We start from the raw sequence: 24,880 nt of genomic DNA, 5'->3' as shown, positions 1-24,880 counted from the left end.
AGCCACAAGGGGAATCCAGAGTGGCACAGAAATAATAAACAATGAATATTTTTTCCCTTTTTCTTACAAACACAGGAAGTACAGGGCATCTGAGGAAACCATCAGCTTGGAATAAAGTGAAACGTGTTTTGCCGCAGAAGGTGACTCAACTGCAGGATCACCCCTACAGAATTTTGAAGCGTAAAAACATGAATAAAAACCAAATGCATTCTTGCACAGGAAGTCCAACACAAGCTATTCTAACCAAATAGGACTCTACAACGTGCTTCCAAGTCCCTGAACCAGTCACTTCACGAGACTGGAAGAGCATATAAAGGGAAAAACATCACTTGGCACACTTAACGTCTCTCTCCAAATACCTGCTGCTTGCTACTATTAAGTGTAGAGTAAAGAACTTCATGTTTTATTTAGTTGAATAAAATTCTGGTTCTCCTATTTCCACAGACGAGCGTGGTTTTTGTTGGTTGTCTTTTGTTTGTTTGTAATGGAAAAGTAAATCACTATAAATTCTTAGAGATACTTCTACAACTACTAAAATAAAATGGATGGACCTTCATTCTCACCATATACAGCTCACTATTTGAGTAAAGTCATGTTCAGACAAAAAGCCTCCTTGTATTTTTGTAGAAAACTGCAAAAATAACTGGGAGAGAATATGGACAGGCAGGGTTGACCAGCGGACATACTGGGGGACATTCATATGAAGGACTAAAGAAGAGAAGGGCTAGAAAAGCCATGGGAGAGCAACAAAAATCAATGAAGAGCACAGTTATATAAAGGCAGATGACAAATCGGTGCGATGAGGACACAGTACTCATTCTGAGATTGCGTTAAACAGGGCATTAGGAAGACTGGCAAAGGGAAGACTGGCAAAGGCAGTTGCAATTAAGCAGGAGGAAAACGTCTGATTGAAGAATTCCAGCCATGAGTTGTAAAATAGCACTACGTTAATTTTACCTGGAGATGAAAGAAAGAAGGGAAAGTATTTTAAGATGTAAATGTTATCACAGTCAGGGCTGCAGATTTTCTATGATGGGAAAACTTGGAGCACATTTCTGTGCTGGTGGAAAGAGGCAGAGTTTACTCACGTCTTCTCCTAAGGACTTTGGATTTCTTCTTGACTGAATAAAACAACGGCTTTTCACATCTCCACAGATACCTACAGCAAGAGAAATAGAAGTTGTTAGGCAGAAGAAGGATGGAGCAAGCGCGTAAAAGAATGGCAATTTCTTAAGATATTGCTAGAGCTGTTAAAATAAAACCAAAATAATCTAATGGTTAGCACCATTAAATCTAGGCCATCCAACACATACAGAAAATCTTTCTTTGAGTAGACAACCAGATGCATGTAAGATTTATTGTAATCAGTTAACTGTTCAGTTGTATAAGCTACTTGTCACAGAAAGCAGACATTTAATTAATATGCTGGATAAACTTGATGAGTGTAAATAGAAAATTAAGATAGGGATTTAATCACTTTATTCACCCAAGCTTGCTGGATGGAAATATGGAGCAAATTCCAAACCTTTTCCACTTCTGGAGAGGTCAGAATTTCACTTTAAACCGTCTACCTTAAAAATACTATTAGGAGTAGTAATAAGTACTTAAAAACTTCTTACTTGGCTCTTTCTTCATCCAGTTTCTTTTGCTCTGCATCCAAGGAACATTTTATAACCTTGTACCACTCTTTGAACTCAAAATACGGACCACCTGAATAAAACATTCACACTTTAGGTTGTGAAGAAGTGAAAGAAACACGTGACACGCAGACTACCAAACTAGAGCTCCACAACATGGACTGGCCTTTGTCTGTTTGAACGTTGGCTTCAAGGAATTAATGAAACTGTAGGTCAAGCCTAGGTCTGAATAAATGATTTCCAAAGCTCGGATTTGAAACAGTGTCATCAAGACCCCACTGTCTACCCTGTTGCGCATGAGATACTGCAGGGCAGGAAGGATAAGCTTGCCAATTTTATTCACTTTATATCACCGTCCCATATTTTTAAGCACGGGCTTCTCACTCACTGATACATGAACAAATATTTACCAGCACATGCAAAAATATGAAGGCACAAGGCACTCCAGCTGCACGTTTATCACTGATGCTCCAAAGAGGCATGGGACTGAAGCAGATCAACAGGGTACAGTAAGAATAAGAACTGCAAACAGAACTCCGGCGTAGAGTACAATTAAAATATAACCATCTCTTATTACTCGTGGGTGTATTATCTGCATTGTGAATTAACCAAGCTTTGCATTTCCCCATTACCCCAGCTGCACTGCACTGATGCTTGCATCATGCTCAGCTCTGCCAGCTAGCTGTTTGAACTGTTTTGAGGGTGACTATACTGCTCTTATGATCGAACTTCTGTATTTTTTATATTATCTGTGCTTGTTCGTATTTGAGTTATCCTACCGCAAGATGTCTTTAAAGCTATGACTGTACAGATGGACTCAAAAAACAACAAACAAATGAAGGAAGAAAGATCCTTCAGTACTTCTTAAAATTCAAAGGTGTGGATACCATTTCTTTCGTGAAATCCTCAGCCCAGACAGTGCTGAGAGGGACGTCCAGGGGAAGAAAAAACTATTTACATTTATCTTAATACAAATTATTAAGCATCTGTCACAAGCAAGCCCACTGCCAGAGACTACAGTAACCGTGTAGCTGGCTGGTGGTGCTGGTCCTACCTTCACACAGCTGAGTCAAGTGGAAAACATACAGCTCTGCGATACGCACAGACAGACACACACGTGTCTCAATCATTTCATTTGAACATAAACAACAGTGTGTATGTGTGCAGTTCACAGCACATAGCCACACAAACACGCACTAGGTAGCTACAGCTGTCTGCCGTACAGCTCCCAGTCTGTCTTTAAAAACTACAGGAGCTGGGAAAAAAAAAAAGACTAGAGAGAGGAAAGTTAAATTGAAAATGAAGTTCACATACACCGAATCCTTACAAGTCGGTATTAGCCATTATTCATTTCGGTACGCTAACTTTGGGAAAGTGCCAGAGGCAGTTTTGAGCTCTGGCACTGATCGGTGCCTGAACAAAAAACTCTCACGTCGGCTGCTCGCTGTCACTCCAACGTCTGAAGAACAGGGACAACACAGCACAGTATATGGATCGTTTTGTACCAGCAGATTTCAAAGAGAAAAAAAAAAAAAAAAAAAGTGGGCAAAGAATGAGCTGTTAATTCCCAAAGGCAACGAGACTGGTTAATAAGGTAGAAACCCTATTAAGACATTAATGGCTTTGAGCCTGGGCTCGTAAGCAGTTGTGCAACTTCTACTCCTGTCACTATTACGTACTCCAAGTTTTCAATGGAAATGAAATTGAAAAAGTGAGATCCCAAATAAGTTTGCATATCCACTTAAAAATGAGGATTACGGGTTTTAGTTGGGAGTAATGACTTCTCTGCATCCAGCAGTAATTGTGCTCATGCCTGGCTAACACTGATTTCTGTTACTGACTTAATTTTTTTTAGAAAGTAACAGAAGGGTAAAAACGAACCCAAAACCGGATGGAAGGCTGAAAACATAAATCACCATAACACATCTTTGATCTTATCTTCAACTGTGATCTGGATAAGGCCATGGAGAATCTTCCTGAGGATTTCTAATCTTTGATTTGGTCTTTCTGCCCTCAAAGAACCATGTTCACACCATTATCTTTTCTATCTTAATTGCTCCTAGCTTTTCCACACTCTCTCAGGATTATTTGGAAGAAAACAGATTACATCTCAAATATGTTACACACTAAGACATTTTATTTAACAAGACTAAACAAGTTTGGATTGTATCATAAATGTGGTTTGATGCCCCTAGTAAGTATCTGCTATTTACGATCAAAGCACGTTCCCTCTTTATGGTATAACCATTCACCTTCAACTAACATGCAGAATGATCTAAAACAAGAGGCAAACGTGAAAAGAAGAAAGGTATCCACTAAAACACATACAAAATTCCTTATCCGGTACAATAAGAATTACGTGAGGAAGCCAAGACAATTTTATATGAAGAAGATGGTGTTTTCTTTCAATAAAGACCTTTCTAAAAGGAATAAATCACAAAAAGACACTTTAACCATCAAAAGGATTAAGTCTTTCTAATCCTGATTACACAGTTATTTCATTTACAAAATCATAAGACTGCTTCTACTGGAATATTTCCGTACCTTCTTTGTTATTTTTATTTCTTTCTGCAGCAAAGCCTGAAAGTAACCTGGAAAAAAAAAAAAAAAAGACCATTTTATAGCCCCAAATACTGCACTTTTCACATGAATTTAAAATACAACTGACAAATATGACACCCTCATTTTCATTCCAGGTTTCAGATTCAAACTGGTGATTTGTGAACATAAGAGACGCTCAATTGCTAAAATGCCTTCGAGATCACGTTTTACGCTACTGAACTTAATCGAAATTAAAATACTACAAATCAAATATTACTAAAGAAAGTGCAACCCAAGACAGTCACCTGCACCATTTGAAAGTTTGGGCTTTGTTGGAGATTTGCTTGTATACGTACCATTCATAGTGATCATCTAATAAAAACAACAATTTCAGAACTACTACAATTATTGCTGCAGCAAGGACATCGTATTTCACTTTTCTTGTTGATTTATTTCCAGGCGTGAGAGTCAGGAAATCCACTTCTCCAAAACCAATCTTTTTCACCACTCGACAAGTCCAATTATGTAGTTCATCTAATTAATATAAATAAAAATATAAGTGCATTGAGACAAGCTAAAAGACTGGTACGGTACAAATATATTGGTCATTAGAAGAAAATGATGCTTACATTTTTACAACTGGCCGTTTTTCAGGCTGAGAAGCATTTTTGGATATTTTTATATACCGTGGGTAATCTTCATTGGAAATACAATGAAAAAATGACGCATGGAAAAAAAATCCCCCCCTTTTTTAAATGTTATCCAAAAGATGTTGTTACATGATCCTGAACGTTGTTCCAGGAAAGCACTCTTGGATCCACACACAGAACATAAATACAGTTGAACTCTAGTTTCAAAAAACCCCGAAAGCCAAAAACTTGTCAGGAACATTTTTCCTGTCTATCAACCAAAAAAAAAATGTAGGGCTGGGGCAGTGCTAAGAGAAGCAGGGGCTAGCTGGGCACAGCAGCAGGCTGGGGAACGCTCCCTGCTGAGGCTAAAACGGGTAGTTTAGGTTAAAACTGGCACTACGCCGTAAAGACTAATTGCACCCGCTAGTGTGGCTTATGTCAAACCTACACAACTGCAGCTCCGAAAGCAGCAGCAGGATATCCAGCCAGCCTCTTATTACTTCATGCTTATTTTTCACAGATACAAATCCCCCAAATTTCTCACCCTTCCTGCTCAGCAAGAAATACGGGTGGCGGTTACATCACCATCAGATTCCACAAAGGTTAGCAATGTATGACTAAGTACAACCTTAATCCAGCTCTACTCTCTATTCTCTTGCTCCTTACAGAGTTCAGCACAAACTAATTTTTAATCCTCTCGTACGTAACAGTAAAAGCTGAAAAGCATAAAAGCATTTTCCAAACAAATTTATTTACAAATATACTGCCAATATACTTTCTGATCCTTTAGGTATTTTAAACCACATTTTCATTATTATTCAACGTCCTAAGAGACACTGCCAATTTATTTTAGGTGTTCAGGCAGCAACAGCAGTCTTTTTTCAATAAACTAAAATAGAAATAAAATATAAATACAGATAAAATATAAATGATATAAATAAATAAAAAGATACTTTCCATGATGAAAAGTTCAGTTGCAAGGAAAGAGTGAAGGACAATATATTCTGCTCTTATAGCAAGTTTCAATGGGTACACAGCTTTATATTTCTCTGTAATAAACCTAAAAATGCCAAATTTCTAGCCTTTCTTTGACTCAATTGACACCTTATAACGTGAAATATAAGTGAGCCTCTACAGGCTCTAGTGCAACACTGGTGTAAAACAACAAAGGCAGAATTTTTTCTCTGGCATTTTATCCCTAAATCTTTTGGTTGTCTTTTTTTTTTTCCATTAGCTGTCGGTATGTGGAAAAACAAAGTAGTTTTATTCAATGTAACTAATTGCAAAATAAGATTTAAAAAAAAACAAAAAACAAAACAAAACAAACAAACAAACAAAAAACAAACAAACAAACAAAAAAATAACCACCAACAAAAACAATTTCTGGAATGTTTGGGGGAAAAAGATAATTTACAGGCTATTTGCCCACAGATGTCATCTCCAGAGCCAGCAGTACTTGACAGAAGTACAGTAACCCAGCAGACACAGGTTACATGCTAGGACTCATCGGTTTTTATTTGGTAGTTCAATAATCAAGACTGAACTTACGAATAAGCAAAAATTTCATATTTATGCAATAAATTATTTCAAAACTAAATCAGAAATAATCAAGATGGGTTGATCTGTCACCCCGCATCCCTCATTAATGCTGTTATGCAACATTGTAGAACATATATTCAACTTCACACATGACAACTCCTTTCAGTGCCAAGCAATCAGGTCCTGACTTCATGCATCTTTTATCTCAATAAGCCACATGACTTCCACCAGTGCCTCTGAGCTCACACGGACACTGAAAGGTCTCAGATGAAGTGTCCGCTCAACAGGCTGAGAGGCAGCACCGGAGCGCCCCTGCGTATCTGGGCCTTCAGCACCCACTTTCAATGTTTGATGAAGGTGCTTTCTACAGAAATGATCTTTCAGCTCAAGCTTAAAGATGCATTAGAAGAAATATTAGAAGAAAAATTAGAAGAAAAAGAGGAGGCGCTTTTAAAGTAGTGATTTGAGGGTTTTGTTTTTTGTTTTTGCTGGGGTTTAATAAACTGAAGAAAAAAATTATCAGTTTGGGTTTGGGAAAATATTTACCAGGTAAATTAACTTCCATCAGGTACTTCATGCACAACATGTCCGGATGGAGAAAGCAGCTCTCTGTTATATCTGGAAAACGAGGCAGGTCCAAAAAGGCTGCAAGTTCAATCATTTTGCTGTACACCTCTTCATACACAGGCCATGACTGAAAGACAGGGACAGAGCAGGTTATGCATTTTCTCTTTTACCCTATCGTTGATTTTAAATTACTGATTTTAAATTCTTTATTTGATACAGAAACACTGCCTTCTTCTAACACTCTGTATGACTAAACACACATGCAAGAATGGAGCCAGACCGCAGCATTGCAGAGAGAAGCACGGGCTGGTTTTAAAGCCCATAAAACATACAAAAAGCCAAGAAAACATTGCTCGTCGGACCTGCGACCGACACACTACCTTTTCTGTGAAGTGATCGATATGTTTCCGGATGCTCCGAGATTAAAATTGCATTAAAAAAATTGCTAAAGAGGAAAATTGCTAAAGAGGAAGGAGATGACAATCAGAATGGTGACGTTGGGAGGGACTCTTTGGGAGCATCCAGTCCAAGTGCCCTGCTTCCAGTTGGATTTTGAGCATTTCCAAAGATGAAGCTCCACAAGGCTCTGTGGGAAACCTGCTGTTCCAGTGGTTCGCTGCATTTGTTATACAATATGTGTTTTTTTTCTCATGCTTAAATTGATTTTCCTGTATTTCATTTGTGCCCATTGCTTCTTATCCTGTCCCTAGCGACCACACTAAGGATATTCTTCTTTTCCAGGCTGAACAGTGCCAGTTCCCTCGGCCTCCCATCATTTGGCAGATGCTTCGTGCCATCATCTTCAAGGTCCTTGCTGGGACTTACTCCAGTACATCCATTTTCACAGCATCTTGTCCACCAGGACTCCCAGGGCTTTCTGTGAAAAGCTGTTTTCCAGTCAGCTGGATGTATTTGTGCCTGGGGTTAATCCTCCCTAGGTGCAAGACTTGACACTTCTCTTCGTTGGACTTCAGGAGGTTCCTGTTGGCCCATTTCTCCAGCCTGTTGAGGTCCCTCTGACTGGCAGCACACCCACCTGCTGTATGAACCACTCCTCCCAGCTTTACATCATCTGCAGACTTGCATAGGGTGCACTGTGTCCCATCCGACCCTTCATCTAGGTCATTAATGAAGCTATTAAACGGTACCGGCCTCGGTATCAAGCCCTGGAGTACACCATCAGTGCCTGGCCTCCAGCTGGACTTCATGCCACGGACCAGAACCCTTCGTGCCCAGCCTTTCAGTTTTCAATCCACCTTGCAGTCCCCTTAACTAGTCCTTAACTTCATCAGTTGGTCAATGAGGATGTTGTGGAAGACTGAGTCAAAAACCTTGCTTAAGATGAAGAGCTTCCACCAAGCCTCCTGCCTGTCATCAGAGGTCATCAGGTTGGTCCGACCATTTCCCCTTTGTAAATCCATGCTGATGGCTCCCAGTCACTGTCTTGGACTTCTATGTTTGGAAATGGTTTCCAGGTTTATTTGCTCCACCACCTTCCATACTTACGCACTCATTTATCATTTTCCAAACTATTGACTGCATGAAGAAAATTCCCCCAATTTCTCCTGAGATTTTCCTGTTAGAGGAGAACATAACTCACGGCCAGATTTTGGTAAGCTTCTTCATAGCCAACTCAGCAGGACCTGGTGGAGTTTGCAGAAGTATGGACTGTAAGATTTGACCTTGGTTTCTTAATACTTTAACTCTTCTACTCAACACTGTACTGCGTGACTTAATTCTTTATATTTTAAATGGTTACTTGAATGTACCTGTTGAAGTGGTAACTCCCAGTTGTTCAGGCTACGTTACCCTTTTACACGTATAAGCCTTGCACTTTCTGCTTGGCCTTGGCGGTTCTAACTCAGCAGAGCTGCTTATCATCTATCATATCTATCAAGTCAGCTTGTGCTTAAGGTACTTTCCTTCAGCAGGAATGCTGCAGGAGTTTACACTTTGAACACGGATTCAAAACTTTCCGGAACAATGCCGAACTCAGGCCTCTGGTTTTATAGACCAGACTGAAAACAAAGCCATTGTGTTTACGACAACAGCAAGGCTGAGATAATGCTTTTTCGTCCAACCACTTGGTTTCACCTATTTTAACATAAGCTATGTGGCAATTGCTCAAATTTCATAGTTTTTGAATGATTGCCAAACATTTCCATTCATTTTCTTAAACGATCTCCCCCCAGACCGCAGTTAAGATTTCCTTAATTGCATTAATACACACTTAAGCAAACGAATAACTCCACTGTCGCTATTACACATGCAACTTGGGTAACAGTTAGGAAGTTGTATCATGTTCATTATATTTTCTAAACAGTGTTAAAAAGTGGCTTAGACTGCGACGTGACAGTCTTGAGAAACAAGAAAAACATGCGCTACCAGGCTCACATTACTTTCCATTCCTCTTAAAAAGCAGTTCTGCATTGAATACCAAAACAATCCTGGAACAAAACCTGAATCAGACGTAACTCCTCTTGAGTGTATCGGGAGAAAAAGGAAAAGTCCCAGATAATTCAAATAAAAGCAGCGTGAGAGTAATATTCCTAATTAGGTATAAAGGAAATGCATTTTCCCTTTGATGAAAAGCAGCTGAATTAGTAGCTTCTTAATAACATAGCACAGATGAAAATGAAGACACCGGGGATTCAGTCATTTGAAGCATTCCCTTTCCCAAACATGAAACTATCACCAGTGAAGTTATCTGAGCAGTCTAATTTTACAAAGAAGTACTTTAAGGAATGTAACTCTTAATTTGAGGGTCCAAGGCAGGCACCTCTATCACTGTACACAGGAGCTTTTCTCACCGTATCAGGCTAAGCAGACAGCTTTCCTGTCCTGGGCTCTCGTGAATCATCCCTTCATCCTCACACCCAACGCTGACTTTTGTTTCAAAGCTTTTCGAATCCAGTCCAGGCTTTTGTTTGCAGTTTAGAGAAGTCAACCAAGTTATTTTTCACATGCTCTTTGCTTCATAATAACTTTTTTTTTTTTTTTTTTTTAAGAGCAAACACAAGTGGCGTAAAAAAAAATAAAAATGAACGCTGAGTGCTATCATTTGGCTGGTTTTGAAAGGGTGTTAACAGAGTTAGTCTGTTCTTAGCTGATGTGTGTTCATAAGGAGATGTAAACACAAGTGGGACATGCAGATCTGGGGAGGACACGCTCATCTCATAAAGACCAGCCAAATCAATTGCTCCTTTCCTGGGCTTAACCCCCTGAGCTCAAAAGCACTGACTGCAGTCATCGTGTTTCTACAGCGCGGCGCTGAGTCAGGACAACGCAGGATGGACTGAACGCTGCGCCGCAGGAGCACGCAGTCCTCTCCTCACCTGCAAACTGCCAGAGTAAGCTGAATCAAAGAGAAGATCACATCTCAGAGACACATCACAGCAAACAAAGGGCTGGAAGGCTTGAAGGTTGAGGACTGGGGAGACTGGGGAGCGTTTCTAGCCCTGAAATTCTCACCTGGCACCATGCACATACCCTGTTTGGCTCTGAAAGAGCTCGGAGTTCACGCTGCAAAATCTCGCTTGCTGGGAGGGTTAAAGCAAACAGAACGCCCAAATTCCATGCAACAGGCACAGTAAGTGTTAGTACAGTACTAAGAAAAAGCAAAATACTGCAGTCGAGCAGCCTCCAAAGTCACATAACCACAGCATGGCTGAGGTTGGAAGGCAGCTCTGGAGGTCACCTGGTCCAGCCTAGAGCAGGTTGCCCAGGACCACGGCCAGCTGGCTTCTGAAGATCTCCAAATTGCTAAGTGCTGATAAAATTTATCTATGAGATACTCACTTTCTACCTAGCTATGCATCTCTCCCAGGAAAAACCAACGTGATAAAACAAGTTGCACCAAAAATCAACCAACAAATCCAGTAGGAAAGCGAGTTCCAGAGCCGGGGCCTCCTTCAAGTGAAAACACTGCCTCGTGATTAAACCCCAAGGGAGGAGTCCTTGGACAAGAAGGGACAGCCTTAGATCACAGGCCACACGTCCTCCAAGCACAACTTTCGCTTATCCAATTGCAAATTAAACGATTTTTATTACACATTTTCAGTTGTACCTCTGTGCTAAATATCAGGACACCTCCCCTGTCCATCAGCATGCGGAGTTACCGAGCCCTCGCTTTGTTTGGAGAACCTGGGAAACACTCGGCGTATAAAACCCAGTTACAAACCCTCGAGGGCACTTAATAATTTCAGGAAGACTGACAGAAAACCCTTTTAAAGTTATGCCACCCGATAGCCCTTTCAGGTGTTTCGCAAGCTGGAATTTCTTCAGGACTGATCAACAATGCTGACAGAGCCCGTACCCTGTCTAGATTGGGTGCAGAGGTTACTGAGAACTCTCCTTTACAGCTTTGTCTTTAAAATCTTTGTCTCTTGTTCTCACACATGGAAAGTAAGTTAACATCAGGTTTTCTACAGAAAGTGGTACAAAAAATTAGTACTACTTGAGAATAATTTTATTTTTTTCCCTCTCCCCTCAATTTCTTATAGGAGAGAAAATACACGCTGCTCAGTCGGTAAAGAAGTGTCTAGAGTAAGATTTTCGTTATGATACACGCTCGTTAGGCTATTTAAATCAGCTGCCTTTATCTTTCCAAGTTACATGGAATTTTTCACCTGTGCTAGAAAAGAGCCACCTGGTTTCCAGAAGCGAACGAGCCAAATTATTACCATGATAATCAGATCAGAGCAACGAGTAATTGTTTGGGGTGAGCCAAGATTGCAGCCTCCCCTACTTGTTTGGACAGTATCAGAATGTTGCTGATCAACCAGCAGAACACAGTATACAACTGGCTGGCTTTCTAGCTTCATTTGCAGGCTCCAGAGCTTTTAGTTTTAAGCGTGGTCTGGCTGACTCTCTTCTTAGCTCACCGTACAGACCGTTTTCTCCTACAGGAGGAGAAACCAGCAGTACTCACATACTCACAGTTCTGTTTAGTTTATTGTGATTAGGTTCTGTCCTTTCTGAAAAGAATTAATCGTAGAGTTCTTTTAATTCTTACCTTTTATTTATTTATTTTTTTCCCCTACATACTCTTCTCCAGTACTTTTTCCCCAGCACAGTTCCCTTTCTTTTCACCCCTCTACCTGTTCATTTCCATCCAGACACCATCTTTTGTCCCATACCTGCCTTGTCTCTAAGGCTCTATCTTCAGCTCTTCAGCAGTGGACACGTTTTCTACGAGCTTCCTCTAATTGACCTTTTAATACTTTTAATACTTCACTTTTTCATTATTGGCTTTTTGTAGGTCTCCGGGAACTTGTAAAATTTGGAGTTTGGGTATGGGGGGAATTACCTGAAAACCTGCAAGACCTTGTCATTCTGGAGATGCCTGGCCTGAGTTTGAAGAAGTGTGCCAAACTTCTCAGGAAATGGGGTAAGCAAGCAATTTAACCTGAAGATTTAGATCAAATTATGAGTGAGAAATTATAAGTTATTAGGAACTCTAACTTTCAAACTAGGGTAAGATTTGGTACCACATCAGCCCTACGGAGCCTGGCTCGCTGCAGTTGCTCCCGCTACTCAGCAGGCTCAGCTCTACCTGCTGGTCGGCAGCACCAACACATCCTGCCAGCCTGACGTGGGCTGAAGCCAGCTGCAGTGCTCGCAGCTTACACAACAGGATCGACTGTAAAGACACCCAAATTCGTATCTAATAGTGAATAAAATGACCTCGTGACCCAATCATTATGTACTATATCCATAATGTGAGTGCAAAGCCCAAACTCCTCCATTACTGAAGATTTTTTTTCTCCCATGACTTGGGTATTGCCCTCACCACTGTAGTACTCTCTCCCATACAAACATGCACTAATAAATGCTAACGATGTCTATTTTTAATTGTCTTCCTCCCTCCCCTTGCCTAACCTCTATCTGCCTCTCAGCGACCACCGTCCTACCTGCAACAGCAGGAAACTCCCGCAATAACTCTTACACACAGATAAAGGGCAATTAAGCAGTGTGCATTATTATCAATAAAAACCTTCCCAAATAAGCAACCCTCTCACTAATACACATTTTTTCCCAGCTAAGTCAGCTGTCAAAACTAAGACAGCCAGCTCTGCTGCGGTAAGATTCTGGGCAGTCTTAACATGAAGTTTGCATGAACAGTTTGTTTTCCAGAGAACAGGGTATGGACAAGAGACATACATGATGTGAAGGATGGGCACTGCGAGCACTGTTATCACTGCTGGGCAGAAACAAACTTCCCAGCCTCATGAGGTGGAAGCATGGTGGGGGGAACCACTGCACACTGCTCTTCCATCCCTTCCCTGCCACCACCAGAAAGAGCAGAGCAGGTTCGATGAGCACCAAATCTGCCTCGGTACCCCCGTTTTTACGTGGACTAAAGGAGCAGATGCATTTCTTCAAACACTGATATCCATGAATCATGTACAGATGCTGATGTAAGAGCAAAGGGTGTGCCTGGAATTATTAAAGGGAACCAAGTGACAAGGACGAACAAAGGCAGGTGAAACTGCGACAGCCCCACTCAAATACCTGCTGAGAAACAGGTGGCTGCTGAGAGTTCTTCCAGCAGAAAAGGCCAAGCGCAAGCTTCTTGCTTGGTCAACAGGAATTGCTGCTTCATGAGGCTCTCATGGAGCAGAGAGGATAACTGTAAGGCTACGACAGGATAAGGGAATCAACTGCTTCATCTTGAGACAGACAAACATGTTGCCCAAGTTATCTACTTGGCAACACATGGGCAGAGAAAAAAAAAAAAGGAAACCAAGATAACACTTGAACATCACACAACAAGTAACAGTGGCACTCTCTCTGTTGTTCTCCTTGATAACTGTCCCTCAAAATCTCATCTGAAACAGCTACTACATCTTAAAGTCCCAAATTACTCCTGAACATCGATGCAGAGAGGAAGTGAGAAGAGACTCAATAAACAACGTTTATGCATTTTTGAGAGAAAAAGAATATCTCAGTGTGCTAGGAGGATACTTTGCTGCATTGAATTAAAAGTTTTTATCATGGAATTCAAGATGGCACAGGGATGAGCCAGCAAGCCACATGCAAAAGAAAAAGCTAACTGAGCATTCAGTACAAATGTGCTCCTTCACTGGAAAAAAAATATATATATTTGTGCGTATTGCAGACTTTTTAATATGCTACTTTCAGAGGAATACATCATATTCATTAGATGTTTCCTGGCTAAAGTGGTTTTTGAATAAATGAGTTTCAATATTATTAAACCAACAGAGACACGTGCTTGAGTGTTACCCACTTCGTGCTCAAGCTGCATCTGAACGACAGATACCACGGCTCTAAAAAATGTAGGCTTTCTAGAAATGGAGAAAGCAACAAGGAGCTGGTCTGTCATGATGTATTGAAATGAAGGAGTTTGGGAACAAATTTTATTGAATTTCACAAATATTTTGGTAGGTTTGTTTTCTTTCTTCATTAAGTAATGCTTTGAGACAGGTATGGACAAGCTAGAGTTTCTGTTACACAACAGCAAGCTCCCATGATAAACTTGATTACAATAACCCTTTCAGCAGTGAACTTCCTCCTCAGCTTTTTTTTTTTTTTTTTTAAATAAAAGCCTCACCCTTGCTTCTTTTCATTCTGCACTTTTTTTTTATCCTGAACAAGTACTACATGCACCTGCTAGAATGAAAAAAGAAAGAAAGAAAGAAAGAAAGAAAGAAAGAAAGAAAGAAAGAAAGAAAGAAAGAAAGAAAGAAAGAAAGAAAGAAAGAAAGAAAGAAAGAAAGAAAGAAAGAAAGGAGAGAGAGAAAATAAAAACTGACAGAAAGACATCCCCCCCAACCAACTTCAGATTACAAGGTATCACAAAACCCTGGCAGACCAAAGCAGGAATTGCTGCTTGTTTTGGAAGGGAAAAGCATTACTGATTAGCAGAATTTGTATGGCTGGAATTTTATACCTCTCAGAAGATTTTTAAAATAAACAAGCAGGACTGGCTGCTGCGCTCATTTGAATTCTTCACAGAGTTACCACTAAAAGAAGAAAGTCGCAGGGCAATTAGGCTCATTCAAATTGTAGTCAGGAGAAGAGAGATCTTCCCAATCCTTACACACCAGACCAAATGTGATTTTAGGAAAGGGCCTCAATGAATAGAGGAGCCCAGCTACAAGGCAAGCTTGGTAGATCACTCCCCAGGGAAGCAGAAAGCTGTTGGCACTGCAGTCTGAATGCTGGCAGAAACCCACACCAACGCTTTGACCTGTGTTCCTGAGTCAATTCATCGATTTAGTCAGCAATTAGCAGTCTGAATCAGACCCAAACTAAACAACAAACGCACAACCCACCAAAACCTGGGCGGTGAGACAGTCCCAGGGGCAGAGGTTTCCCCTAAGACACAGCACGATGACTCGGAGATGTGGGTATCAGCCAGGATCAGATTATGAAGTAATTCGGGACCCTTTTGAAAAGGCAGCAGGGAAAAAAAAGAAAAAAAAAAAAAGAGAGTATTAAATTTAGGAAATCTTCAGGTTTACACATGACAGTACCACAAACCCACCCTGTTGCTTCGGGCAAGTCTCTTTGTCCCAGTTTCCCAGCTGTCAGGGAGCAGCCCAGCTCCATTTCTCCCAGCCCAGCCTGAACGGAGCCGCCACCGCCTGGAGATGGGCATCAGGAGGAAAAAAAAAAGAAGCCCACGTTCTGCAACAGCGCTGGCTCGACGTGGCGTGCACTACAGCAAGCCCTAACTCCCACGTCGGATGAAGAAAAGGAAAGATACACGGAGCAGCTCATCGCCTTCCGTGTATTAAACTGAGACGCTATCTGGTAGAAACAATAAGAGATTAAATGATTCGGGACTACACCCTCGCATGCTTAGACATCGGCCTCAGCTACAAGTAAATTCATTCCAGTAATTCCTAAATTCTGTACATTTAGCCTTAAAACCTTGGTCACGCTTGGGTGCTGGGACAGGCTCCCCAGGGCAGTGGGCATGGCTCCAAGGAGCGTTTGGACAGCGCTCTCAGACACATGGTCTGATTTTGGGGTGGTCCTGTGTGGAGCCAGGGGTTGGACTTGATGATCCTTGTGGGACACTTCCACCTCAGGATCTTCTATGAACTCTAAGACATATTAATACTGTCGTCTTTTTATATTCACAAATCACCTCTACTTGTATTTAGGGCCAAAAAGAAAAGAACCAAAGGCTGTTTAGAAGCATCACTTTACCAAAGTCAAAAAAGCCTGGGGGACCGTCAATCCTACTCATCAATAGGAAATCTTACATTCCAGGCACTGTATTTAAACAAGCAATTCCTTTAGTTACTCCACCAAAATGTCATCACAAAGTAACTGCATGCAAAAGCTTGCTTCAAAAAGCAAAGCTTTTGCTCAAGAAAACTGTAAAGTTTGCACTGCTTAGGGTTCTTTGCCATAGGTTAGCCATATCCCTTTTTAAAAAGGATTTTGTGTACTTTTACCATTTAATCATTCCTCAATGTACTTCTAGTTAAACCAACCCCAGACTCCTCAATCTGAAACTTTAAGGACCGACACTAAATTCACCCAACTTAAAGGCTTGAACTATGACTTAGAAGAAAGGTTGCTGAGATACCTAGTTAATGAAAAATGAAGTTTTACCATCTTAAGAAGGTCTCTCCAGAACACAAATCCCACAAACGGAAACCCTAAATGAAATCCCAGAACAACAACAACAAAATCGGCTGCATCTCATCAAGCAAAAAAGATCTATTCAGCCTTGCATCCAGCAGCAAGCAGGAGAGATGAGTACGGATGAATTTAGGAACAAAGCAAGCCACAATGACACTTTCCCAAATATTTGTCCAGCTTCACAGAGCTTGTGGCTGAGCCAGCAGTGAGATCTCTGCACTTATTAGCCCCATATGCCTTTTTTTTTTTGTGTGTGGCCCCTGTCCAGTCATTACCTGCCCCCTTTAACACCAACCGATGGCAAGCAGTCCCTCCAATTGCCCAGAGGACACACGAAGCATTTCCTGCTGTCAGATTCCGAACCAACAGGCCAGCAAGCTCCATCTGACACCTCCCAATTCTTGTATTGGAAGAGACATCGAACGTTTGCCTCCTAAACAGAGTAAACTATCATCACAGCTTCCTCTTAGTCAACTCTTCTTTAGCTCGAAAGATAAATAGATATGTTTAATTGTTTCTTGTAGGAAACCTGTCCAGATATTTGATTGTCCTTGTCACTCTGCATACCTTTTAGAGAGGGCAAGCAAACAAACAAAAAACAAACAAACAACACAACACAACCAGAATTCCATAGATTTGTTAAGTATGGGTGCCTGATGGATTTATACATCAACAAAGTGCTGTTCTCCGTTCCTTTTTGGAAATTGGGAGCAGTTTGAAAATAATTCGACTGTAGCTACAACAGCTGCATGTTTGAAATAGGATCAGGAAGGGATTGTAGTAACCGGTACGAATAACATCATGCAGATATTTAAATTAAGGTCGGTACATGAATGTAGCAGCATTGATAATACCAGCTTTCACAGAACAGGACAAATTTTCTACTTAAAAAAAAATAATCACCTTCTATTTAACAAACATGGGTATCATGGGCTTATCTGTTGATTGAGTTACACCTCATGGGTGTACTCAGACACAAAGACGACACTGGTGGAAAGAAGTATACCTGTGTATTTTAATAGCAGCTCATGGGTCAATGAATTATAGTCTTTTAAAAATCATACTAAAACCTGAAGTATAGCGCTCACCTTGTGTAATGCTTACCCACTGTAACGATGCCATACACGATACAAAGCCTGCATTGTATCAGCCTTTCAAGATCTTCTCCTTCCCACTCAATGTCTTTACTTACTACTCTTTTCCAAATAGAAAATATTTTTAGACATCTGCTGGACGGGATGAAAATCGGAGAAATTGAAAGCTGTATTTTCTCCATCTGTATTCTCAAAACTGGAACTGAGAGGTTCTGTGTTTCAGTAGATGAAGAAGAGAGCAAGTTTCTTGCAAGAAATCTGGTCAAGAAGGTAACATTTTTTCAAGACATTCAAAGCTGTTCATAACAGAGTGTTAAGAATTTTATCAAGAAGGTAAAGAGAACAAAAGTGAAAAACAAGAAGGAATAGAAGGATGAAGACGAAGGATCCTGTATGTATGCTTTCGCTTATATCTGGATTTTTTATTTAGAGTTATCATTCTTTAAAAATTACTTCTGCAGGTGTAGGTAGTGTCTCTGTGCACCAATGACAGGCAATTTACTTCTTCTACATGGTCTACTCACAAACAATGGTCAGCAGATCATTTTATTTTAAAAACCACCTTCAGAATAAAAATTAATTTAAACTTACCAGCATGCTCATTTAATAAATTAATTTCAGAATGGGAATGTCAATTTAGGGAATGAATGCCTGGCTGTCACCAAATCAAATTAGCAATACCAAACCCATGGTAGAAATCCTTTCTTCGCAAGAACTTCAGTAGGGTGACCTCATGCAGCGCTCAGAATACAGAGGAATTTCACTCCTCCTTAGACGGTGGGACAAAAAACATAAAGCCCTAAAACAGTGATTCACTTCTTCTGCCCCTCCTAGAAGAGTACTATAATTAGGAGACTAAATCCACACCCACAACTAAAGAAACACGAGCACTTAAGAAACACTGTCAAGTTTATAAACTTCTATTAACATACCCAAACTCTGTAATGAAGCGAATGCTAATCCTTCTGCTTTTAAGATGATGAAATTGCAGATCCAGAAATAGCATCTTTGATATAAAACAATCCCAAAGCATGAAATGCCATTTGCTGTAGGAAAGCACTCGGCCATATTGCATCCATCCAGCTTAGGGCAGAAACCAATGAACAATACAAGCAGACCTAAAGGAGGAGTTAGCCTGAAGAGCAGGATGAATACCCAGAGTTTTAGTATCACGAAAAACAATTGCCATGAGATTTCTAAGGATCTCCAGTGGCCAATATTATGACTCCATATATTCATATAAGCTCACGCCACCGCTACAGAGTTCACCCAGAATATCTAGCCCCTGGCTCTAAGCACCGAGACGGGCAGGGCCGAGCAGCCAGTCCCCAACAGCGGCCTCGCAGACATCGGGCTGTGCCCCGTGCACCTTGGGGCTTGAGCACAGCCTGCTCTCCTTCCTGCCCAGCAATACTGCTCATCCCTTCTGTGAGGTGGGAAGGTGTGTGTTTGCTTCCTGTATTCGAAAGGACAATGAAAAATAACGTAAGTTTTGTTCTTGGTGCAAGGGGGAAGATGTGAACGAGAGCAGCATGCGACCTCCACGAGCTTGCCCAGCCCTGAAGGAGAAGAGCTGAGTGAAGGCAAGGAGAGAGGCATCAATACTCTAGGAACAGTCCCTCTTCTCAACTCTGGCATCTGCTCAAGTATCTGGGTCCTATCTGTCTAGGTTCATGCATTTCAAACCCAGTAACATATTTTATCAATGGGACATGGCCCCAGTTGCATAAAGGAAAACAGAAGAAACCCGAAAGTACCTAACAAGAAAATGCAAACAACCTTTTCCATCATTAATAAGCCAAGCAATATACTTGATACTTAAGTAATAAGTATTATCTATGTGTTATTCAGAACTGCAAAATCACATGCTCTAGAACAAGCTGGCAGAGATTATTAGAAATGACTGAGGACTGAACGCCAAATTACCTCCAAAATTGAGCCATTAGGCTTGAAACCTGAAGACTACAGCCAAGTCCTGGTTTTGGTTGTATACAACAGGTAATCTTCGAAATATTGAGCAATCTTCTTTCCTTTATCCATGAGAAATCCTCCGATGCTACATTTTCCTCCAGGCTACCTGACAATTCTTCTGCCCCCAACATTCACAAGGAAATCAAAATCAGGAGGCGTCTTAGACTTCTGAAACTTGCCAGTTAAATTTACAAAACAAAATTGCTTTTACTATGCTTGAACAACGCCGGGTTGATTCAAATACATTTTTGTGGCACGTCCCCATTTAATTTAAACCAGTCCTTACTAAGCAACTAAGCTGTTAGATGGTGACAAGGCAAAAACGTTTATGGTTCACAAGCATTAATAACTGTACTCCAAGTATAACTGCCTATAACCACAAGAATTAGGAACAGGGGCAAAATCTGAGGTTCAACCACCTTGGGTTTAACATCTGCTGCCGTGGTAAAGCTCAGCAACATTTAACCACGCTGTAACACAAAAGATTACTGCTATAGGACCACTGTGAAGCTGGAAGAGAAGGGGGTATACATCCTGCTGCCTTGGGTAGCAGCAGGATATAAATCCTAAATTTAAACCTTGTTCTCAAGTATGGTAGATACAAAAAAATCCCTGGCAGCCAGACATAAAAGCAGGTACTTTAGACCTCTCAAAATAGCATCTTGGCCAGTCACTAATACTCCTTGACAGTTCCTGCTTTTTACTTTAGGATAACAGAATAAAGGGAGAACACAACCAGGGGACCAGAGCTGGGCAGAACTGACTGCACAGTACTCGGGGACAGTCTCCTGGATAAAAGAGGCAAGGAACAGCTCCGTAGCTGCTCTGCAATGAAACAAAAAGGGAAAGGCAGCTAAGCAGCAAGGAAAGTGCACAACAACAACAAAAGGACCTTTAATTGCAATGCTACAGGTAAGTCGTGAAACAAATAGGAAGAAAAAAGCAAGCTTGTTCTGTAACTGGAAGAAGAACACAAATCCATCTCGTTCAAACGATATGTAAGGAAGAGAAAATTTATGTCTGCAAAAAAGTACAGCAGTATCTGATAATATTAATGGCTTTTCAAAGGATAGGATCAGAAAATTTACACACCAGAAGCTTCAAGGAAATAACTAAGGCGCTCTCTGAAACACAAATGCTGTTTTTTAAATAATCCTAAGAAATTCTAAAGATCAAAGAGCTCTCAGCATTAGTATTTAAAAAAAATGTAAAAGGGGAGATTCAGGAACTCTAGAATTATTAGCTTGGCATGGATCCTGAAGAAAATAGTGCAATGACAATGGGAAAGATGGAAGCTAAAAATATCTTGTCAGTCAAGCAACCTTTGTAAGGTCATAAGAGGAGAGAGACGATTGACACTTCAGCTTCAATCCACAGGAGCTGCTGATCCGAAAAGACATTTTTATTCTTTCTGGAAGAATTCACAGATATAAGGGAGGCCAAAATCAAACACCACCACCACCACAAACAAACGAAAAAAACACATTCACACACAAGACCTCAGTGGAGGACTCATTATGGCACTCCAAACTCAAAAACAGCAGATCCACTGGAAAACAAAGCATGCAGAACTAGTGAGCAACACAGAGCCATCCTTAATAACAGAAAATCTTGGCAAATTAATCTCAGAAATCTTTGAAATCCTCAGGAGAAATGAGATTTGACTGAAGCTGACATAGAAAGATGGGGGGCAGAAGGATTAGTATGGATACTGAAGTGCTGCTAAGAGTAAAATTACGGTGGAAAAAGATAAAGAGAAGCAGAAGAACAAAAATAAAATATAAACTGTAGAATACTGTAAAAGAAGAAACAGAATTAAGAGTTTTTAGACAGTATAGAGAAGAGATCATCTGCCAATGTTTAAAGCAAGCCTTTCACTCCTAAATAAAAGAGGAAGAATGTCATAATCAGCACCAGAGAGGGGGTGTGTGCATGTATGAGTGCAAGGTATATACTCCTTCGACTCAAAACAATAAAATAAAAAATCCAAAGCATCACACAGAATAAAATGCTCTGCACTAAAGCAGCACATTCTGAGAAGAGCTTAAGAGTTTTCCAACCCACTTGAGAATACACTATGGTACCCACTCTTACCTGGTTACCTGGTACTTGGTTACCTGGTTACCTGGTACTTAACTGGTTACCTTAAGGAAAAGGCAGGCCCTGGATGAATTACCCCTCTTCTTAGGGCACCAAATATATGTATTGCTTTTCAAGCTCTTCCTTTTGCTATCAAAGCCAGCATCAGATCACAATGGAGTATGAATTAAAATTTTTATTGAACTGAACACAATGGAGAACTGCCCAGAATTACCGGTCTAATGACACAGACACAAACAGACAGCATTTAATGCTGAATGATGAGCTGTTAACCACGAAAGAAAGAAGATAGCAGGGAGAAGAAAGAGACAACAAAAGGCCTTTCAGTGAGGCTGGCAAATAAGAAAGGAAAAATGAAAGATGAAACTATACAAATATAGAAAAACACTGTACAAATGAAGAAAAACACTTACTGGAATGAAATATATTTTAAAAAAGGAAAAAATCTGGTATGGGCAGAGCAAGTCATAGCAATGCAGTGTAATATAGGAAGAAATGGTAAAGGTGGGAGAAAATCCCATGAGTTTTGTGATGATTCTCCCTGTCCACTGCTATTTTCTGACAAACACAATGTATTGCTGCCGCTTTTCCTGGACGAATTCACAAATTTTGCATAGGCAAAGGGAAGGAAGATGCTAACATCCCTCTCACCTAGGAGTTTAGAAAGAATTTCTGTATAATGGAGGCCTGAATAATAACAGTAAGAATTATTTATGGATTGAAATTAGGGATGGAAATAGAAAGATATTTGCTCTCTGTATTTCACCTAAATAGTGCCTCTGTTAATAAAGCTAAGTCAGCAGTAGGATGGGTAAAGTATAATAATGCATACTAAGACAACCAAAAATTAAGCTGGGTATTTATGTTTATGTGTTACAAGGTCAAAACTGCCTAAATAAATTTATTATAACAGTCAACAATACTCAGAGGATTATTAAAAAAAAAGAAAAAGGAAGACATAAGAACAAGATTAAATCCTAAATCAAAAAAGGAACTAACTTAAGAGGTTCCTAGACTACAAGGTGTACCAACACCAGTCTCAGGGGCCGGGAAGAGAAGGGCTCTTAGAGGGAAGCCGCTCCATCACCAGACTCCGGGGCAGAACTGGTAGAAAGAGGAACGAGGTGGCCACCTATTCCTTCCACCTTCAAGGGCAGGTTGGTGGGCAGCTCTGAGCACAACTCAACAAGCACCCACTGAGCTCAATTTTCTCCTCGCACCCCACCCCTCAGAAAGAAAAAAAAGAGTATTTCTCACTAGGGTTAGGAAGAAAGGAGTTATTTTAGTGGTGGTGGAGAGGCTGAAGGCAGGGAACCTCACTGAGGTCACGCGTCTGGCCCCTCGCCAAGTCCAGCCACTTGCGCATCCACAGCGAAGCCCATTCCAGGAGCTCTTCGGGACAACAGGATCTGAAAGATATTTATGAGGCTACACCTATCCTGTTCCACACAGCACATACTGCAAAATGACGTGTTTGTTATCTCCAATACTTTGGTAAATCGAGTTGCCCAACAGCCATGGGAGTGACCTGCTTACCCGTAGGTTTGCGAGTGCGTCAAGAACACGAGAATCAAAACCAAAAAGCATTTCTGGGCGCACGCACGAGATCTGCGAGGCGTTAAGGGTAAAAGACGCCAAAGACTCATGATTTTTTACAAATGAAAGCTACAGGTAGACTTGAGACAGCAAAGCAGAAGCAGCTTTAAGGCACAAACAAAGGGATTACACAGCAGCTGATACAGTACGCAGACCCTGAGTCAGAAATGTAAGGGAAAACAGACCTCCGGCAAGGGCAAGCTGTTGCTAGCTCAAGAGAAAACAGATGCTTGTGATCAGTTTTATACGAGGGTACAGATTAAACTCCTAAAAGCAAAACAGAGGGGGTGTATCTTCGAGACGTATCCCTACTCCAAGTAGAAATGGAGAAGGAATGCGTGTGGAGATGCACTGGAGGAGAGATCCTATCGATAACAACCTGAAATCCAATTAGCCGTACACCTTCATACCTACTGCTGCTAATTTACAAACCAGCTGGAAGTCTTACACTAGCAGGCTTTTAAACAAGCAGATATTCTCTGCAATACGAAGGAAACAAAGATGGTATCTACCTAAAAGAGAAAAGATGACTGCTCATCACCGTGTGTTAATTATTGGCATATGCCTTAAGATCAGCAGCGATTTAGTGTAGTGAAACAAATTGCAAATAGGAAGAAAAAGCCTTGATCTGCATAGAAAAACCAACAAAACCCACAAGTATTGTATTCTTTCTTGATGCATAAGACAGTTTTTATCACAGGGATAAGCGCACATGGACTCTGCTTTACCAAAATGCAGTTTTGCAGCATAAGATAGATATTAGCTTTTCTTTTATTGTTTTGGGAACTCAGAATTTGTCAATTAGGAGCTGAGCAGGAGCTTCCTGCTGCTGCTGCTGTTAGCCCCATGAACCCTCTGATTGTACATTTAGGCAAAACCCATTTATCAGATGCTACCTCCTACCATACAGATGATTTTAATAGAGGAATAGGATGTCTAATCAAGTGGAGGTGTACAAAGGCGAGCATTGGAAAGATGCACGTATTTGGAATATGGATAAACAACTCGTTTCCCATTTAACACAAAGCTCTTCAGTAAAGTACTGTTATCTTTTATAAAATACTTGTGAGGTAGTACTCACCTCCAGCTAGACCTAGACCTGGCACATTTATCTCATAGTTATGCAGCACAATGAATGATACGGAGATACGGAGAGGCAGAGGCTCCTTTTCTCTCTTTTATTTTATTTTTTTGTTGTTTGGTTTTGCTTTAAATGAGGCAATTACACTCAGAGCTCTGCACACAGGGTTACCAAAACCAGTAACCTTTGTAGCAGGTATTTTAAATAAAGCTCAGTTTGGGCAGAATGACAAATTATGCCCTCCTTATTAGCTGGTCCATTACTAGCTCACGAAGGACTTTCCTGCCACCCCAAGGGACACTGCACCACCAGATCCACGGCGTGCTGGAGGTTAGAGGGGACCTCTGGAGATGGCCGAGTCCCACGCCACTGCTCAAGACAAGGCCAAATACAGCAGCTTGCTCAGCACTGTGTCCAGTCAGGCTTTGAGCATCTCCAAAGATGCAGGTTCCACAATGGTTTTGGGCAGCCTGGTCGTGTTCAGTCACCCTTCTACATAAA

The 24,880-nt window shown here is 40.8% G+C and overlaps 1 protein-coding gene across 1 annotated transcript in view; it reads right to left on the bottom strand.

The window, feature by feature from the left end:
- TAF1B (TATA-box binding protein associated factor, RNA polymerase I subunit B) overlaps window positions 1-24,880 on the bottom strand; it is a 48,195-nt gene that overhangs the window by 5,459 nt on the left and 17,856 nt on the right. The window contains exons 9-13 of the mRNA XM_084285228.1: window positions 6,896-7,043; window positions 4,535-4,712; window positions 4,182-4,228; window positions 1,620-1,710; window positions 1,089-1,159 (exon numbers count right to left, since the gene is read on the bottom strand). Coding sequence (XP_084141354.1) covers window positions 1,089-1,159; window positions 1,620-1,710; window positions 4,182-4,228; window positions 4,535-4,712; window positions 6,896-7,043 — 535 coding nt within the window. The remainder of the gene's footprint in view (window positions 1-1,088; window positions 1,160-1,619; window positions 1,711-4,181; window positions 4,229-4,534; window positions 4,713-6,895; window positions 7,044-24,880) is intronic.

The sequence above is a fragment of the Netta rufina genome, assembly GCF_964035555.1.
Source record: "Netta rufina genome assembly, chromosome: 3".
NCBI lineage: Eukaryota > Metazoa > Chordata > Aves > Anseriformes > Anatidae > Netta > Netta rufina.
This window is presented reverse-complemented; position numbering and strand designations above follow the sequence as displayed.